The 20,343-nt window shown below is 42.2% G+C and overlaps 1 protein-coding gene across 3 annotated transcripts; it reads left to right on the top strand.

Moving 5' to 3' along the window:
• Positions 1 to 5,059: 5,059 nt before the first annotated feature.
• On the top strand, positions 5,060 to 19,316 carry LOC128967530 (cytochrome b5). Of its 3 annotated transcripts, XM_054381677.1 has the most exons (6): positions 5,060 to 5,412; positions 13,190 to 13,318; positions 14,898 to 14,927; positions 17,374 to 17,408; positions 18,286 to 18,360; positions 18,947 to 19,316. In XM_054381677.1, the coding sequence occupies exons 1-6, from the start codon at positions 5,269 to 5,271 to the stop codon at positions 18,951 to 18,953; spliced, it is 420 nt and encodes a 139-aa protein (XP_054237652.1). In that variant the 5' UTR covers positions 5,060 to 5,268; the 3' UTR covers positions 18,954 to 19,316. The 3 variants fall into 3 exon arrangements, with proteins under 3 accessions (XP_054237652.1, XP_054237653.1, XP_054237654.1); XM_054381678.1 differs by having other exon boundaries at positions 18,286 to 19,316; XM_054381679.1 differs by lacking the exon at positions 14,898 to 14,927 and having other exon boundaries at positions 18,286 to 19,316.
• Positions 19,317 to 20,343: the final 1,027 nt, after the last annotated feature.

The following is a 20,343-nucleotide window of genomic DNA, read 5'->3' as shown; positions in this document are numbered from 1 at the left end:
CCCCTCTATCCAGAACTGAACACAGTCCTACATCCGACAGAAAGCTGTACTAATCCAGAGTTACATTCAGCTATATCAGTAATAATGGACACAGACAATTAATTCTCCTATTCTTGCTTTCCAAAGAGAAATGTATGCATGTCATTTTATCTTGGTGGGAATTTTTAATAAGTGCACTCCTACATATTTACTAAAAGTTGAAGGAAACATAGTTGATATTTGGAGTGGAATATGATTAGACATACAGTGGTTTTACCAAAACTGTCTCACATCACAGAATCATAGGATGGCAAGGGTTGGAAGTCACCTTTGGAGATCTCCTAATCCAAATCCACTGCTAAATCAGGGTGACCCAGAACAGGTTGCCCAGGATGGCATCAAGACGGGTTTTAAATTTCTCCAGAGAAGGAGATTCCACAACCTCTCTGGGCACCCTGTTCAGAAGTAAATTCCTGTGCTCCAGCTTGTGCCTGTTGCGCCTTGCCCTGTTGCTGAAAAGAGCCTGGCCCCATCCTTTTGACCGCCATCCTTTAGAAATTGATAAGATCCCCTCTCACTCTTCTCCAAACTGAACATCCCTAGGTGTCTCAGCCTTTCCTCCTAAGAGAGATACTCCAGACCCCTGACCATCTTCATAGCCCTAAAGCTGTCTTGTCATATCCTAAGCTTTGCCTCATAAAGAAATTATTGAAGAAAGACTGAGAGACCTGGGGCTGTTTAGTCTGAAGAAGAGCATATCAGCATAAGGGATCTTATTAGTGCCTATAAATATCTGAGCGGTGGGTGTCAAGACGAAGGTGACAGTCTCTTTTCAGTGGCACCCAGTGACAGGACAAGGAACAACAGGCACAGGCTAGAACACAAGAGGCTCCACCTCAAAACAAGGAGACAGAGCACTGGAACAGGCTGCCCAGAGATGCTGTGAAGTCTCCTTCTCCGGAGACTTTCAAAACCTGCCTGTATGTGTTCCCATGCAGCCTGTGCTAGGTGATCCTGCTTTGGCAGTGGGTTGGACTCGATGATCTCTGCAAGTCCCTTCCAACCCCTAACATCCTGTGATTCTGTGACTATGTTTTATGTTTGAAAGTATGAGTTAGCTTTGGCCTCAAGGCCACAGTCTGTATGTGGAAGTGAACATGACTTGATACTTCATGCAACATTAGAACACAGAGTACATGTATGCGCACTAATATAACACTGAGCAGATGTACTGCAGCTCCATTATTTTTTTGAACTTATGGACGAACAACAAAAGGTAGAACTGAAAGAATCAGAATTTCAGGCTGAGGATGTGATCTTCTGATGCGATACTAAGAAAATTTCATGTGAGAGGGGTAATACAAAGTTATGGCTGCTACCTAGCCTGCAGAATGCCCGCTGTATGCTCCTGTGTATGGCAGCAAAGGCCAGGGTTAATACAAAGGAATATTTACAATAAAAAAATAACATACACCATTTAATTTTTTAAAGAACATACACCTTTTAATTATAGCACCTTGCTCAGTTCAAGCGTTTTAAGGAAAAACAAGCAAGTATAAAGTCTGTTTATGAAAAGCCAGGAACAAACATTGCACACCATAAAAAGGTGTTTTAATAGTTCTCCATGATCCAAACCCTAAAATGCTTTTGGCAAATGGTCTTGCCAGCACAGAGAAGACAGCAATAAATATTTTGTTTCTGAGTTTCACAAAGTCACCAGCTATTCACCTGAAAGGTAATTTTGCAAATTGTGATCAAATGAACTGGAAACATTTTTTGAGGAACAATATCAAAGATAACTTTACTGTTGTGGGTTTGCTTTGTCTTGATTACGCCATAACAAATTTAAAAGGTTAACCTCTGTCATATCCTAGAAAAATCACAAGGCCATTGTTTTATAACTGTAATTTAAAAGAAAATAGCATGTTTCCTTGTTTTTTGTCCTTAAAGGAATAGACATTTCAAGGTTTTTCAGCAATCATGAAAATCAGTTTTTTTTTCCAAATGCCAGCCAAGAATATCACTTCATCAAAGAATTTAAAAAGCCACAGCTTAAGGGAAATAACCATTTTAAACAAATGAGAAAAAAATCTTGTCACTTTGAAAACACAGAAAAGCTGTGTCCTCAGCTTTCATAATATTTAGAAGACAACTGGAGATTTTTGTGGCAAAGATGTAAAACACATGCTGCAACACTCCAGTGATCTGCTTGCTGTTTGAGGCCAATTCCCTTGTGTGAACCACTTGCTATATTCAGGGCAGGTTAAATCTTCCCAGTCACCTTAAAAGCTAATGGGCCAGAGTGCTTGCAAATGGCTTCTCCCTTCAGGGGAGTGATTAGAGAACTACCAGTTAACACAGAACTATCAGTAATAAATCATAGGAAATAAACCAAATTGCCTTCTGTAGACAAACTTAAAGCGTGGGAGAAATTACCTCTCTAGATGCCGATAATCACAACTTGTGAAGTTGAAGCCACAACAGAGCTCCTTCTAAGCTGAATGGGCCATCAGTTGGAGAATGACTATAGCTGGTTTCTGTTGGGACTGGTAAATCACGGAGCCTAACAGCAGTATTCGTTATTTTCGGTAGACACCTGAAGGATGGAATGAAAAAGCTCTTTATTAAAGCTCCTTTTATTAAAGCTGACAACACCAAGCTATGAGGGTCAGTAGCTACTCTTTCCATTAGGCTGTAATGACCTAGAGATCTGGTGACATTCATCAAGAATGAAGCTGTCCTGCACAGAGATCACCAACAGCAGACACACAGGGTACAAACACGTAACCACCAGCTGTAAGGAGAGGTGCACGTCATGACAGGTGATGCTTAGTAAACTTTATGTCATTTAAGTTGGGCTGTACCCAAATCCCATAAAAAAAACCCCAGCCTGTAATCACACCGGAGGGCGTATACGGAGCTGTTGCTATCGAGGCACCCAAGTAGCATACAGCCATGACCCGGCGGTGCGCGCTGCCATGAAGAGTGGGGAAACCATTCCGAACCAATAAGCAAACAAAGCCATCAAACACACCTAAGGTCACAGTGAAGAAAACAGTTTTAGCTTAAACTAAACTGAAGGAAAACAAGGTGGCGGGTGTGTGTGTGTGTGAAAGGGTGTCACCAAGAGATGCCGGCAAACCGGCTGCACGGCAAGCAGGGCAGTGACACAGAAGCCTCAGGCCGCGGGGAGCTCTCCCAAGGCAGGACGAGGGATTCCTGCGACAGCCGGAGGTTTCAGAAGCGGGAAGGCCGCACCTATGCAGGGATACTCCTCAAGCCGCCTCCGCCGCGCTCCCTCAGGGACAAGACAGGGCGCCCAGCCCGGCGCGCGCTTCCCGCCTTCGCCCGGGGCGGGGGAGAGGGGAGGCTGCACGCGGGACGCCTGAGCCCGCCCAGCGGCGGCGGAGGGGCGGTGGCTCGACCCTCCCCCAAAAGGACACGGCGACCGCCGGCAGACCGTGGGCCGTGTTCAAGGTCCCTGGGAATGGCAAGCGGGGGGGCGTGAGGGGGTGTGTGACTCCCTTCGGCCAAGCCCTGGCATGGTGGAATAGCAACAGGAGACGGCAGGATGCTGCCCGCCGGCGCGGGAAGTGCTCGCTTGCGGAGAAAAGCGGCAGGAACAGCGGGGATGAAAGGAGGGTGACGTAAAAGGATCAGCTCGTCACCGTAGCTAGCCGCTGCCGAAGATGACGAGCGCCGGGCTACTCTCTTGCCCTGGTTCTGTCCGGAGTAACTTACTGCCCAATAGCTGGTATGGGGCTCTGTTATGGATTTGTGCAGGAAACAGAGTTGATAACGCAGTGATGTTCTCGTTACTGCAAAGTAGCTCCTACACAGAGGCAAGCTCTTTTCCACTCGTCACCCCACCAGCAAGAAAGCCAAGGGTGCACAAGGGGTTTGGCGAGGACACAGCTGGGACAGCGGACCCCCAATAACCAAAGGGATATTCCATACCATACGGTGTCACACTTACCATAAAAAGCTGGGAGAAGGAAGGGGGACACACAGAGTGATGTTTGCTAGAGTAACTGTTATGCATGATGGAGCCTGGCTTGCACAATGACTGAACACCTGCCTGCCAATGGGATTTGCTTTGTGTGTGTGGCTTTTGCTTGACCTGTTAAACTGTCTTTATCTCAGCCCACGAGTTTTCTTGCTTTTACCCTTTTGATTTTTGTATCACTAGTGGGGAGAGCAGGCAGCTGGGTGGAGCTGAGATGCCAGCTGGGTTTAAACCAACATTGGGTGCCAATTAATCTGTCACTGAGACTATGCTGGTCACTCGATGAACGGCACATACACAAAATCAGTTTTGAACCCAGCCAATCACGTGGGGACAAGGACTAGAAACTCCCAGAGAGAGCTCAGCCACAAATGGGAAACAAATTCAGGAGCTGGATTGTGCAACTGGATTCAGGAACACAGAGATCAGGATCAAAGGCAGAGCAGAAGGTCCTTCTCAGATGCCAGCCATTGATTGCAAGCTTGACCCTCACAAACCCTCTGATTTATACTAGATAAAATGCGTATGGACTGGGATACCTTATTGTTCAGCTTTAGGTCACCTGTCCTGTCCACTTCTGCTCAGAGATGTGACTTTCTGCGTCCCAAACGTCACACACAAGATTTAGCAGTGGCCTTGGTCTGCACAGGAGAAATATAAGCAAGGCCTTTTCTGCAGACCAACCCTTAGTGCGAACCACAAACATAGAATATTATCGCTTCTTCAGGCAAACACTGCAAAAACATGCCGTGAACTTCAGTAAGTGCCGCCACTTAAAAGAAGAGACTGTGGTGGAAAGTAAAATCACTGCACAGAACCGATGCTGTTCTAGCTCAAGCCAGGTCGCCTCCCCCCCAGCACATTTGGCCCGCGGTGGCGGGAGGGAAGCTGCGTGTCCGGAGCCCGGTGAAGGGACAGCAACCGCTACGAGGCGCCACTCCGCCAGACCAGGGCTGCGGCAGCGGAACCCCAGAAGGCACGTGACGGCCAGCGGGTCACGCGGAAGACACCACACCCGCCCGCGACGGGGAGCGGGGAGGAGAAAGAGGCGGACACGAGGGGGCGAGGCAGGAGGCTGCCGGCCCACCCTCCCAAGCGTTCCCCGCGCGGCCTCCTCCTTCTTTGAAAGACATTTTGATGCGCCAATGAGAAGCCGGCAGGGAGAGGCCAGTGATAGGTTACCGGCTGGGCTCTGGTGAGCGCTCGTGGGGCTATAGCCGGTTGTAGGACCGCAGCTGTTGGTAGTGTGGTGCTGTGCTGAGTTGAGCGGAGTTGTGGGCGACATGGTGGGCTCCAGTGAGGCTAGTAGCGAGTCCTGGAAGGGCCGGTACTACCGGCTGGAGGAGGTGCAGAAGCATAATAACAGCCAGAGCACCTGGTTTATCGTGCACAACCGCATCTACGATGTCACCAAGTTCCTGGACGAGGTAGGTACCCGGGACGGGTGAGGAGGCGGAGAGGCCTGCGGCCGCGCTACTAGAACGCTGCAGATGCTCCGGTTCCCCGACTCCGAGCCCCGTGGCGCGGTTAGGGCTTGCTGGCTGCCTCGCGCTGTGGCCGGGCAGGGGCGGGGACTGCCGTTCGTAGGCTCTTTTCGGCTTCACCCGGGCCGCGACTGGTCGGCTACCGCCGTGGGTGCAGTGCAGCAGGGTGCTGCCCTCGGCCTGGCGCGATAATGCTCTGAGGAACGGTTTAGGGACGACCCAGGCCTTGCCTGTAGTGGCCGGGGGGCTGTCGAGCCGGAGGGAGAGCGGCCGGGCCGCCGGCTATGGGAAGCTGGGGTAGGGTTCGGGCTCCAGGAGCTCCGGCGAGCTAATGGTTGCGTCTTGGGCAAGAAAACCCCGAGTGTGGCGGACACCACTCGCGTGTAATCGGGTGCAAGGACAGCTTTTTGCCGTCAGCTGCTTTTAGACCTGCTGCTGTTGTGGAACCTGAAGTTCCTGGGAGGCTTCGCGCTCTTATTGCTGTCCTAATGCGCTCACCGTGGGCATGCAACACGGCGCTGCCGGAGTCGAAACTCTAGTGGAGAGCAGCGATCAGCCTAAATGACTTCGGTCGTTTGGGGTTTTTTTCTCCTATTAACGGTTGATCACTTACCGGTGATAAGATTAAGTCAAGTTGGACGGAGTTCTAGCAGCCTGATCTAGCTGAAGAGGCCCTTGCTCACTACAGGGGGGTTGAACTAGGTGACCTTTAAAGGTCCCTTCCAATCCGAAGGATTCTGTGAACAATTGATGTAGTCACTTACAGTTACGGTTAATAACGAAGCATTTTAGTTATTGGACTAAAACATTCTTCTGTGGAAAATTAAAAAAAAATGCAGCTACTGAACAAATTTTTTGTCAGTATTAAATGCAGTTAGCACTTCATTAATGATACTTTGAGTTTTCTCCCTCACTTTCATTATTCCCAATCTACAAGATCTAGCATCCAGGTAGAAAGTGTTACGATAGACTTGCATGGATTTCATTGAGAATACACTTGAGACTGGTGAGGCATGATGGGGTTAAAACCCCAGTGGTTCTGTAACCCTATCTTGATACTTTTGTAGTTGTAAGCACTTGAAATGCATAGTATGAATTCAGCATTTTGCAACTAAGAGGTGGACAAGCAGTCTGTCAAATCTGACACGGGTAATTTTTTTTCCTCAAGATGTGTGCTGGCAGAAATAGTTTTTTCAGCAAGGTGACTTGTGAAACTGATCTACTAACTCTTCCTTGATTATTTTTTCAGTTAGCTCTGTCCTCAGTCTGGTTCATCTTTCTTCCATTGGTTATGCAGGGAAGAGCAATTTAATTATAGAGCGTTGGAGGAGAACATAGTTTTTCGTGCAGAGTGAGAAACTGAAGTAGCTGTTCTTGGAAACTTGATCAGTTTTAGGTAATACGTAATTGTATAATCACTCCTGGCCAAGGGGAGAGACTTCCACCAGAAAAAAAAAAAAAACAAAACAGCACCCCAACAAAACAGGCTTCCTCAAATCTAAGGCAAAAAGGCCCACACTTGACAAAAAAATCCAGGATCTAATAAGCTTTTGGATTTTAGTTGCACAAACCATCTGACAGCCTTATCCTTCAGTATATGTTTATAAAATAGGTGAATATTGAGAGGCACTATTTGAGCAGATTTCTCCAAGAAACTATTCATTTCAGCCTTCAGGACACTTGCTAACTCAGCAACATATTAAAATAATCCAGTTTGTCTCTAAGCAGGTAAACAGTTGTTTCTTGGACAGCTGTATGATGTCTGATGCACTCTGGAACACAGGGACCAAACTGGTCTCATGCTTTCAATAGAACATAGCTGGTTGTGAAGCTGAAATATATGGGCCATTTCCTGAGATAATAAATGAATGAGATTGGATAACTATTTTCAACAGAGTATCTAAAATGAGGCTGCACTCCTAATGGAAGCTCTTGGATATTGTCATGTTCATTGTGTCAGTGATTTTTGGGATGAAGCCCTTGGATTAAAGTATTTCATAGGACGCTTTTTATTTTTTTAAATGCTGTTGCTATGTGGTTAAGTTATGAAGTAATGTACTAATTCTTTTGACAGTGTCATTCCCTGAGGCATTTATATGTGACAAATGAGGTGAAATTGGAGCTCAGCTCTTGATGGTGTCCTCTGGAGTATGGCAAGCAATTCTCAGTGAAATGGAGATTGTTAGCTGTTCCAATAGCATTATTGGTCAAACTCAGTTTTACTTGAAGCAGAAAAGCTTAAAGTATTTCAGTTACATGTGGGCTACTAAAATAATTCCCATAGTACTAAAGAGGATGCACTGCTTAAAGCATCACCTCATTCCTGCTCTTACCAAGTGGTATCAGTTTACTGTGAAGAACTGGGAATGGAATCTGATTTCACCAGTCCCAATTCTGAATTTGACAATCAGTCTTTCCAGGTGCTGCATTACTATAAGGAAATACTTTATAATTGTTTATGAGGTTGAAAGGTTCAGAGTGCTTCAGAGCTAAACACACCCTGCATGCTCTTATGCATAGTAAAAGTATCCTGCTTTCACTCCATTACAATACTTAAAGGGTATATTTCTGCTGTCCAGCTGTTGTCTCTTCATAAATCTTGTAGATCTTCAGTGAAACTTAACTTGTTTTGGGAGAACCATCAACTTCTTAACACTCGAAGCTAAGATAGTAGGTGATCCAGGGGTAGTGATGTATATGTGTTAGGAGTGATAAGGCTGAAAAGAAGTGGAGGCATCACATACTGTGTGACCATTTTAGCTTGGTTTCCTAAGGACAAGGCTTAAGTAAGATCATTTGAAATACAGATTAAGTGCTGAAAGATAAAAGGATTGTGCACTTTGATACCTTATTCTAGGAATTATTAAAGATGACAATTCCAGCAACTTTTTTTGTTTGGGAGTGTTGTGGGTTTTGTTTGTGTGTGGGTTTTTTTTGTTTGGTTTGGTTTCTTGTTTGGTTGGGTTTGGGTTGGGGTTTTTTTTGGGGGGGTGTTGTTTTAATGGCATATCTCAGAAAAATTTTAGAAGTTGAAAATAGATCTCTCAATTTTCTTTGATTTTTTTTTTTTTTTTTTGAAGTATATTCTACAGGAGAGGAAATCCAGAGACCTCAGCTTTTGGAGTGCAGTAGTTCTGGGCATGTAATACTGTTCTTGAGACCAGAAACTTATATATCACTGTAAACTGTATTTAACAGTCTAAGGATTAAAATACAGTTTTATCACTTCCATAGTCATCTGAAGCATGCAGGAGGATTTAAAAGTGCTTTGAAAAAATAATACCCCTTTGTGCTCTTTTATGCAAAACCCTGCAAACTGTAATTGTTTTGTAAGTGGGGAAATGGGTACCTAGTTACTGGGTATTTCTTTTGCAGTTCATGTAAAATCCTGATGATTTTCAAAACCATTCTCTAAGGCTCCTAAAATTTTACATGAGTACAGAATTTCTGTCTTGTAACTTAAATAGGTAATGGAAATAACTTGGAGGACTCTTAAGAGTCCTCCATGGAAGTGCCCTTAAAACAAACCAGTATCAATCTGTCTGCCTTGCAGAATGAAGCCAAGGTTCTCTGGGTGTTTCTGGCTCTGTCACTACCCTTCTCTGCTTCTCATTCCCTGCAGTGCAGAAGGCAAAACTTGAATTTGAGACTGATACTGGTGGAGACCTTTGGTAATCTCCCCAAAAGTTAAATTCGACCCTAGAACTATGAATTAAGGTAGTTATTCTTTAATACTCTTGAACTATGACACTGAGAAAGTTGCATGATTGTAGTGAGGGGGAGGAGGTGATAGCGTTCAGTATGAAGCAATTGCAGACTTCTGACCCAGATGAGAGCAATGACTTTAACTGCTTATTTGCTTTATCTGAAACTTTCTAATGGGCTGCACTATGCACTAGTGCTGGCTTTGAGCAGACTTCTGTTATGTGTATGACTTAAATATCACACATTAGAAAGTCGTAGGAATGAGCTAGACTAGCTTAATTTACCAGCAAAAGCTTTTTCTTTTCCCCTGAGCCACAATCTTGCCAGCAAACCCTCTAATTATTTGTATCAGCAGAATTTGTTTGAGTTGTTACATATATAGCCTTGTGGGCTTCCAGTTGCAGGATCTATCCAGAGGCTCTTCATAAAAGTAGACATTCTGGTAGCAAAGCTTTGTTTACCATGCAGAAGTGTGAGCAAAGGCCTTGTATAAACAAACTTTGAGAACCCTGGAAAATGCTAAGCTTTTGATTGAAAAGCCATTTCTTGCTCTTTGAGACATTACAGTTGCTCCCTTTCATTAGAAGGCCACTTGTGTTTCATGCTAGTTTGCAGAGGGTTTGTGAGTGTGCATCGTCAAGCAGAGGTGCCATCTAAAAGGAGTATTCACCTTCAAAGTACTTCTATGCATGTAGAGTAGGTTACTAGTAACATGTGCTAGAGGGCTTAAGTTAGGACCTCTGTATGTGGTTCTCTCAACCTTAGTCTTCCTGATGTGGAGGGATAAAAAAATACCATTAGTGTCCAGCTATGGTAGCAGAGTTCATCTGAATTTGTCCCCTTCAGCTAATGTATGATAGCCACTGAGCGGGTTAGTTCTGGTCACTGTGGTTTTGTAGACAGAGGCATCAGTTACTAATTAGCCCAAGAGCTAATCCTGCAGAGAAAAATTGGGAGTGCCTCAGTGAAGTTGCCCAATTGCTTTGTAGTGGCACAAGGGAGGAATTTTGGAATGAGTTAGTATATGATTATTTTGCACTCAGTAATCTGCAAGTAGTTTTTGTTAGAGTACTCTGTGAAATAGCTTTAGTGTATATACTGGTAGGTATCCAGTAGGTTGGTGAAATTTTGGGGGGAACTAGTGTAAATCATGTGATCTTGACAACTTGCTGGAGTAACTAGTGTTTTATCTGTGTACTGGTAGGGTTCAGGTTCATTGCAACACAAGTGAATTAGTTAAATGCCTTTTGCTAGTTGTTGATGTCTGGTTTGTTAAGCATGTTTTCCAAGGATTTTTGCCTTATCTTCTATTGACGAGCCTATTTTTTTTTTTTTTTTTTTTACTTTAGCATGGTATTAAAAACCAAACAAACACCAAAACCCGCAAACAAATAACCTGAAAAAGGGCAAACCCAACAACAAACACACACAAAGAAAAAACAGCAAAACCAACTAACCAACCAAAACCCCCCCCAAGCCCCAGGTTGCTGAAGGAATTCCTGGAAGACTTAGTTACAGCAATATCTGGGACAGCCTGTTAGACCCAAGTTCAGCTGCTTGAATGTACTTTGTTTCAAGGCATTGAACTTGAGTGCTCCCTCAGCTTTTGTCCAGGTCTTTTACTGAATAATTAGCAGAATTTACTCAATGGCAGGATTTTGGTGTGCATACTGTATTTGCCTGCCTGCTTGCATAATCTTTACTCTGCATGCACTCTCTTAACCTTTTTGGCTCAGCTGCTGTGCCTAATCTATCAGTTGCTTAATCTTGCTTTTGCTTAGTCATGGTAGGGATCCCTTACCATTCTAACTGTAGTGTTTTGGCTCTTTGGAAAAAGTGTTGGCTTTGGTTTGTTTTCTCAAAGCAATTACATTATTTAAATAAGAGAATGCTTTTAATACAAAGATTCATGTTTTGGAGCTTAAGTACTGCTGGAAACAGGTAGTAACAGTATCTCCTGTGTCTGTATGAACAAATCTTGTTTTAGTTTGAAGGCAAGAATTGATGGTAGGTTTGTATAGTAAATTTGAAGTAAATGCTAACTTGAAAATTAGTGGAAATGTGGGTGCCATTTCTTTACTGTCCAAGCACCAATATAGGCTGGGCAGTGACTGGCTTGAGAACAGCCCTGTAAAAGGGAGTGCTGGTGGATGAAAAGCTCAACATGAGCCACCAGTGTGCACTTGCAGTCCAGAAAGCCAATCACAGCCTGGACTGCGTCAAAAGAAGCATAGCCAGCAGATCGAGGGAGGTGATTCTCCCCTTCTGCTCTGCTCTGGTGAGACCCCACCTGGAGTACTGCATCCAGTTCTGGAGCCCCTATTACAAGAAGGGTCTGGATGTGCTGGAACGTGTCCAGAGAAGGGCCATGAGGATGATCAGAGGGCTGGAGCTCCTCTCCTATGAGGACAGGCTGAAAGAGTTGGGGCTGCTCAGTCTGGAGAAGAGACCTTCTTGTGGCCTTCCAGTATCTTAAGGGGACCTATAAGAAAGCTGGGGAGGGACTTTTTAAGATGTCAGGTAGTGATAGGACTAGGGGGGAATGGAGCACAACTAGAAGTGGGTAGATTCAGATTGGATGTCAGGAAGAAGTTTTACACCGTGAGGGTGGTGAGACACTGGAACAGGTTGTCCAGGGAGGTGGTAGAAACCTCATCCCGGAGATTCTTAAGGCCAGGCTGGATGTGGCTCTGAGCAACCTGATTTAGTGGGAGGTGTCCCTACCCATAGCAGGGGGATTGGAACTACATGATCATTGAGGTCCCTTCCAAACCTAACAATTCTGTGATCTCTGTTCAGCTGTACTCCAGGCAAGATGACTTGAGATAGAAACTTAGCCTGTTACCGTAATTTTAGACCCTGTAGTCAGAAGCATTAAAAACTGAGCTGAGGCTCCAAAGCCTTTTCTCTGACACTATTAAGTGCTAGAACTTATTTCATGATTGCCTTAATTCAAGGCAGCAGTAATAAAGTGTTTTTGACTTGCTAACATGATCATTGATGGTGTTTATTGAATGGTGATGTTTTTTATGGCATGTTACTTATCTGTTACATGAATGAATAACTTGAAGCTGAGAAAACCCACTGAGCTAGAAGATGTGATATATCTTTGCAGTATGCTCAGACAGTTTACAGTTATTTGATGGATGGATATGTGGAAATGCATACAATCCCAAAAGTACATCCTGAGGAAGAATAAAAGTCAATGGAGAATAGGGATTTAAGTTAAGAGGGAATGATGATGAGTTGAGGTGTTAAGAGATACCAGGAAGCAACTTTTCTACATTTCAAGGGTTATACCAGCAACGAAGTTTGGGGATTCCACAGTCTTCTAAACTCAAACTGCTATTCTGGTGTCTCATGTGAGATTTCAGTTCTGCTTAAGCAGTTCCGATGTAGCAGGCTTACTAGAATTCTACAATTGCTTCTTTTGGAAAGGACCCTTGAAGGTCCAGATCCAACCTCCAGCTCAAAATAAGAGTAACTTGAAGGTCAAGGTCCCTAGTGCCTGTCTAGGCAACCTCAAAGGACAATGATTGTATTTTCTGCCTTGCCAACTTGTTTCAGTTGCTTAACTGTGCTTTGAATAGCTTTTGGTTATATCTACCCCAAATGTTCTTGCTACAGCTTACACTGTTAGGCTTTTATTCCTTTGCATATTTGCTTGAGTTAAAACACATTCCTCTGCAGAAGTGAGAACGTGGAATGTAACTTCAGATAATAGTTGGGCTATTAGAAATCTGACTGATTTCCATTATGTTCTTGAATGCTTGAACTGCTAGGGGTAATGACTTTTGCTGCTGCATCACTGATGGAATAGATACTTAGCTTCCTTGTTTTCTGCTTCAGAGAATACATAAAGCACTCTAGCTACTGAGAGAGACTTCAGTCTCATCTAAGATGTCCAGCAGCTGTCCTTTGCAAGGACTCTTAATTATTAGAACTGTAGAAATTAAGAATTTCCATTTGTAGAATGTGGAATGATCTTCAGTAACAAACTCATTAAAAACTGCAGCACCCAGGTGGTGAAGAGGTCCTCAGGGAGCAAGCTGGAGGAGATGCTACTGAGAACTTTGAAGATGTTGGTCATTCCAAAGATGCAAGGGCACTGTCAGAAACTTTTATTATTGGAGAACTTCATCCGGTGAGTATGAGAGTAGTAGTACTTGTGGTTTGCTATAGTCATCTTGTATCTAGTTATTTCTCTGGCAAATTACTTCATAAATAAATGAACACAGCTAGGGTTTTTTACATGCTAACCCAGTAGCTGTTTGTAGATGGACCTGAACTAGAGATAGGTTCACCTAATGTGAAGGGATTAATTAGTGTAGTGTAAGGATGGTCACATCTAAACGTTTGCTGCTTTGAAATATTTTGCAGCCTAGTTTTTGAAAAAACAGAATATGGAATCATGCCATTTCCAGTGTGCCATGTGAGCTTTATAATGATACCATATAACCCCTGAAGTGACTGATAATGTCCATGTTTAGACCTTACAACCTTATGTCAGTATGTAGAGTGACTCCTAATACCTGCTTTAGTTCTTTCATCATTGTAAATACATATGCCAAGCCTCCATCTGTATCTAAAAGTACAATCCTGGCTCTTCATGTGTATATTTAGAAAATGACTTCTGTAAGCATCTTGCTTCTAGTTAGTTGCACTTTCTGGCTTCTCCTGTGTTGTTCTCTCTCTGTGTTCCCTACATGCAGCTGTGAGGGTTATGATCAGCTTCCACTGCATCTGTCACCTCGTCTTTTCTATACTCTTAACATTTCCTCTACTTCTAACAAGGACCTTTCTGCTGCCTCAAGCTTTGAAAGGTTTATTTCTAGCTACAGAGCTGCTGCCTTGACTTGATTCAGATAGGCCTTATTTAAGCTCTCCTGCATTTACAGGCCTTATTTAAGGTCTTCTGCCCATCCCTGCTTCTTTTCTATCTGTTTTGTGTGTGTTTTCTCTTTAGGCTAAATACAATTTTCTTGAGTAGCGTATTTCACAGTAAGAGTCCTTATCTTGTCTCTGTCTCAGGTACTCTTAATAAATATTAATAGTGTCACTTCTCCTAATACAAAACAATTGAGCTGTGATGCACATTTGTGTCCTTGCAGTATTACCTATTTCAGATGGCATTTGATGCCAGTGAAGTTGTTCTTAACCTGGCAAACAGTCCAGTTCTGGCTCGTGTGACAAGTGCCAGTTTTCATTTTATTTGAAATAAACAGATTAATGGTGTGGTATTTGTGCATTAAATGATCAAGATAATACAGTCTTTGGCTTTTTTTTTTTATGCATGGAACTATTTGAAGTGAAACTTGCAGAGTTTGTGAAAGTTCCATAGAATTTGGTACCTTTGTGCTGGACGTTGGACTGAAACTAATTAGGTGACTTTACCTGATAACATGAGTAGATGAGATTAATATTGTAATCAGTGTATAAGCTAAGGTCAAATGTACTGCTTAGAGACAAGGGAAATGCAAAAATGCAGGCACAAAAAAAATAGATAAGGTTTCATTTCTTTCATTACATTTGGAAGTACTATTTAAGGAAATCACCTTGTTTATTGTAGCTTGAGGTGTCATACACTGACATCTGCCCTTTGCAAGTCTGTTTCCTAGGTGATAATAAGTACACATTAACAGAATAAATTGCAAACCAAATTTAGTGACAAAGGTTTCTCTGATGCTTTGGGGTTTAGACTAACTGTTTCTTATTCCCTGCAGGATGACAGAGGAAAGCTTCAGAAACCAACAGTAAGTGTTTCTTGAATTGACTGTTTAAGTGTTTCAGTCAGTGTCTGTTTGTAAATGATATCCTCAGAGACAAAAGTAATTCAAACTTGATTTAAGTGTTTCAGTTCATAAATCTCTTAAACCTGTTGACGCAGCTTCAAATTTTTTTGTTAGCTGTTTTCATTCATAGTTTCAAACCATGAGGTTACTAAGCATTACACTATAGCAAAAAGGTGAGCCTAGAGTCAGACAGTGATTTTCTATTATTCAATTTAAGGAATAAAAATCAGTTGGTAGACAGAATGGATTAAACTAAGTGGTTTATGGGGGAAAAATGTGATGCTAACAATACATTGGTAACACCAGTAGACAGGGAATGTGGAGGCGTTGGTTGCTGCATATTACAGATCAGTTAATTTGCAATTCTTAGCCTATCACAAGGTGAAAATTCTGTTGGCTTCCTGGCTGTTTCAGTAGATTTTGCTTGGTGTCCTGTCAATACAGTATTGCCCTCTCCTCCCCCCCAATCTTTAATAAACAAAGTTGTATTGGGATTCAATTACCAAAATTCAGATGTTCCTTAAAGAAGCAAGTGCATCAGAAATTAGTTTGTACAGATGCTGCTGCTGTGTGTACAGAAGATACTTGCTTGGGGCTGGCTTAACAGTGTAGCAATGCACTTAGGCAATAGTTTAAGATTATTTTTAAATGGAATTTAGTACAAATAGGATTTTGATGTTTGAGACATTACTTTTAAGAAATGATCACTTTTGTGAGATCCTCCAATAATATAAATAAAGAAATGTTTGAAAAATATGTATCTGTACATATTCTGAAATTGTTTTCTCTGTCAGTCATTAAGGACTGGTGTTGGTACTAATAAAAATAAGAAGTGGACTGGTAACTGGAATTCAAAGCTTCATACCAAGAACAGTGTCTGTTATATTAATTTTTTTTTAAATTCAGGGCACTTTGCACTTAAGCTGTAAAAACAGCAACCATAACTGCAGTTGACAAATAGACTGCCCAGTGCAAGTGGTATACAATCTCTTGATAAAATCCATAGGAGCTTACTGAAGTGCTTAGAATGTTTGTTTGACCAAAGCATGGTCAGTTGAGAGTTAAGATGTATCCCAGTTACTTTTTACTACAGTCCTATTTGACATACTTGGTTGTTTTAGTCATGTTTTTCTACATTCTGTTTTCCATCATTCCACAAGGAAGCTGGAACACTGTCCTCCAGCTTGACATGTGGGTATAGCTGATAAGACTGTTTCACTTGCACTGCACTCTGGATGGGTGGCATGTGACAGCTTAGACCCTTTGCCCTGGCTATCTAGGAGCTGTAAGAAGGCCTTGTGCTTTCAGATGATTTTCTCACCCTTTCCACTATATTTAAGGTACCTTTAGTGTAGATGTCAAGAGCTGTAGTGTTTAAAAACAGGTTTTGATTTGCTGGGCATCATTTCTCTTGCTGTCTTGTTGTGAGGGGAGCCATCCTCTGGCCGTCAACAATGTGGCAAGTGTTGTAGAAGGTGCTGGACTTGATATTGTAGATGTAAAATGTTCCATGCTGCTTTTATTTGGGATTAGCTTTTCACAGAGGTGTTCACAAAAACAAAGGAGAGTAAGACCCAGTGGTTACACCTATAAAATGTGGTATTTGTCACTTGCAAACGTGTGCTTGAGAAAGGGACCTGTTTGAACCTATGAGAGAATATTAGGAGTCTCCTGCTCTTTAAATGAATTGCAAATATTTTGATACGAAGCAATTTTTCATTGTTGGTTCTTGTACTACTAAATGTAAGCACAGTTTAGTGCTTGGATCTTTTAAATGCACTTGGATTATATGCAATTACTAGTACTGGATTAAATCCTACTGTAAGTTTTGCACATGTACCCAACTGGGCTTTGATCTTGCAGTGTTGCTTTTTCTGTGGAAACTGAACAAGAAATTGAAATCAGTATTGGAAGCACCTATAATGATTTAACTGGTTCTTAAGCAATCTGAAACAGAAAACCCTGAGTTTAATGAGCCCTGTGGGTGTAAGTTAATACCTTTCTTCATGTAGGTTTGATAGAAGAAATGTTTGTGTATTAATTCAGAGTTTAGGTACATAAGAGATCTCTTAGATGCCTTAAAAACAAACTTTTCAAATGTAACCTGAGGTTGAAGTTAGCGTTACGGAAAGCTTGCAGCGCGATTCCTTGTGGTGATTTTTTGGTTAATTGCTTGGGGATTTTTTTTAATAGTTTTTAATACAGTGCTAATTACAGAAACTCCTGCTTGCTAGTTTCTAATACAGCAGTCTGTTACAGGAGTTCTGAGCAAATGCCTTCCAAATGCAGTGCACTGAGTTGTTTGTAAATTGGTATCACTTAATGAGCTCTGAGAAACTGAGGGGCTGGCTAAGATGAAGATAGGTGTCTGCCTGATGTGAATATCTTTCTATGCTTGCCTTTCCAGGAAACGCTTATTACCACTGTACAGTCTACTTCCAGGTATAGTATGGAACCTGATCATCAAACCAAGTTTCTTATGAGTATGTTTCTGAAGCTTAGAAAGCTGAATAGCTTTCATCTGGTAGAAGCTTAAATGTGAGAGGGTGGTGCATGAAGATTTCTGTTCAATGTAAAGACCAAGTTGGCACCTATGTAGTACTTGACAAGCATGTTAGCTTCTACCTAGATTTTTTTTTCCCCACCCATTGGTATGTATCAGTACCAAATGCCTTATGGTGCACAAGCCTTCATTTCTGCAGGCTGTCAGGTGAATAGAAGACACTTGGTGCTGTTACTGACTCTTTACTGACACAGACACCTCACTTTTGCTAAAACTGTGACATTTAAAGGAAGTAAGAGGATTGTGCCTATAAGAAGGAAAATCCTAATGGGGAAAACACTTTGGAACACTGCTGAATCAAACTTCATAAAGTTATGCCCTGCGGACAGTTGCCTGTTGCTGAAACCTCAGAGGACTGTTCATGCTCCTTTCAATGGGGAGCTTGGGTGCCTGATACTGCCATGTGATGCTGCTATTTAAATGGCTTTTGAATGAATGATATTGTGGGCAGCTCACCATGACTTTAAACATGTCTTAGAGTGTTCCCTAGTAAGCAAACTTCTTGTAAGCTATAGTACAAAACCTTGATAGTTTCACTTGGCTGGAGTATTGCTGGCCAGCCCAGGTGTTCTGTTGATCTAATTTTGAAGTATTTGTTCAAGTAAGGAGGAAGGACTCCTTTAAGCAATTACTCTTTTTTTCTGTTTTTGGTGGGGTTTTTTTGTTGGTTTGTTTTAGGGGTTGGGGTTGTTTGATTTTTCTTTAAACTTGCTGATTGCTACTTCCTAAACTACAGTTTCAAAAACTTCCTTTTAGTCCATGGTCCAACTGGGTGATCCCAGCAATAGCAGCACTCATCGTGGCCCTGATGTATCGTTCCTACATGTCAGAGTAAGTGCCTTACTGAACTAATGCAAGAGGAGGCTGATCTGGGAGAGAACATAAGCAATCCTGACCCAAAAGCCTGATGTCTGAAGAAAAGTTCAGCTTTTCTGGAAAAAAAAAAAAAAGTTGAATAATTCTCTTAGGCTGTGCACTTTTCTTAATGTTGCCTTCTTATTTGCTGTTGTGAAGTAATAAAGAGGTAGCATTTCTGTTTGTATAACAATTTTACTCGAATTATTTGATAACTGTATTGGTTTCTGTGTTAGAATATTGGTTTGTATGTAACACTGATCCTGGTTATTTCTCTTTAATCTGTAATGGGATCCATAGGATTCGCTTTACATATACATTTTACAGCTTTAAATGACTACCAAAACTGTGTACATGTATTTGTCCATGTATACAACTTTACTTAAAATCATATTGTCTCCTTAAATGTAGTACATTTGAATTAAATGCTAATTAAATATAATGGAAAAAGCTTAGTGGAGTAGTAGTTTATAGGTGCCTCTAAGTGCTTGGGCTCTACCAGTCGCACTATAATGAGCTGATTTTTATTTTACTCTTTTTCTCTTGACATCTGCTTTGGCAGTTGTTGAAGATACTCCTACAAGCAAACTGTTCTGTTTGGCTCCTATTGAAAAATTCAGGTGAAACATGAAACCCAATGTTTGGCCCAGCTATGTCTGTCTCAGTTTTGTGAAAAGTAGATTATCTTTTTTTTTTCCTGATACTAAATACTGTTCTTGCCAAGCACTCAGGTGACTCTAGAATTTGTTCTGGAACTTTCAGACTTTTATAAAATCTTCATCTTTGCCATGTACATTGTGAGAGGAAAAACTAATACATGGAATGTGGTTCTGACTGTTCTTTACTATAAGGTGGTGACTATTTTTGCTGGTAAATACGACTAACTGAAAGTTTGCATTTCATGGGGAACATTTTTCGCAATGTAAATGATCATGAATAAAACTTCGATTGTTAACTCTTGTTGGTTCAAATGGATTCAATTCAAGCTCTTTTGTAGGCTTTTGCATATTGGGACTCTTTCAGAAGTACTTGTGGATGCTGAAAGTTGTGTCCCTTATGCAGGCAAGTTGCATGTAAAAAGTGGGAAAGTATATTACGGAGCAGTTTGCATAGATGAGCATTTTCATCATCATGACCTCAGTAGTTTGGCCCTGCAGACTCTGCCTCCCTGACAGTCATCAGAATTTAAAACACCATTCTAAGGGCTGCCTTTTAGGAAATTTAGGCCCTGTATCAAATCAAATTGAAAGGTGGTATACTGTAAACACAAGCTTTAAAAAAATAATACTTGAGGGAAGAAAGTGCAGTGACTTCAGGAGATCATCTTATATGTGTTTAGGAATATCAGTATGTGAGTCATTTAAAGATCCCTTACTGTGGGATTCCTTTTGTGAGCTTCAGCTGTGGAAGTCTCACCTTTGTGAGAGCCTTGATTTACAGTTGCAGATGGGTACTTAAAGTAGATCCCATCAACAATAAGGTTCAACAAGGATAAACTCAGAGTCCTGCACCTGGGAATGAATAATAAACTACACCAGTACAGGTTTGGAAGTGATCTGGTAGAGAGCAGCCCCATGGAGAAGGACATGGCAGTCCTGGGGGACAAAAGTTGTCCACAGCAATGCTCCTTTGTGGCCAAGAAGGCCACTGGTATCCTGGGGTGCATGAGGAAGAGTGTGTCCAGCAGATGGAGGGAGGTTCTCCTCCCCCTCTACTCTGTCCTAGTGAGGCCCCACTGGGAATATTGCATCCAGTTCTGGGCTTCCCATTTCAAGAGGGACAGGAATCTACTTGAGAGAGTCCAATGGAGGTTCTACAAGGATGATTAAGGGACTGGAGCACTGCTGTGTGAGGAAAGGCTGAGAGACCTGGGGCTGTTGAATCTGGAGAGGAGACTGGGAGGGGATCTAATAAACGTATATAAATATATGAGGGCTGGGTGTCAGGAAGGAAGGGACA

Source organism: Indicator indicator, chromosome 6 (genome assembly GCF_027791375.1).
Source record: "Indicator indicator isolate 239-I01 chromosome 6, UM_Iind_1.1, whole genome shotgun sequence".
In the NCBI taxonomy this organism is placed as follows: Eukaryota; Metazoa; Chordata; class Aves; order Piciformes; family Indicatoridae; genus Indicator; species Indicator indicator.
Note: the sequence above shows the minus strand (reverse complement) of the source record. Positions and strands in the feature narration are given on the sequence as shown.

Bases quoted from the DNA above. Each gene is read 5' to 3' on its own strand.
- LOC128967530 (XM_054381677.1), top strand. From the start codon at position 5,269: ATGGTGGGCTCCAGTGAGGCTAGTAGCGAGTCCTGGAAGGGCCGGTAC. The intron at 13,319-14,897 runs GTGAGTATGAGA...TATTCCCTGCAG, and splicing joins TTATTGGAGAACTTCATCCG to GATGACAGAGGAAAGCTTCA. The intron at 17,409-18,285 runs GTATAGTATGGA...ACTTCCTTTTAG, and splicing joins ACTGTACAGTCTACTTCCAG to TCCATGGTCCAACTGGGTGA.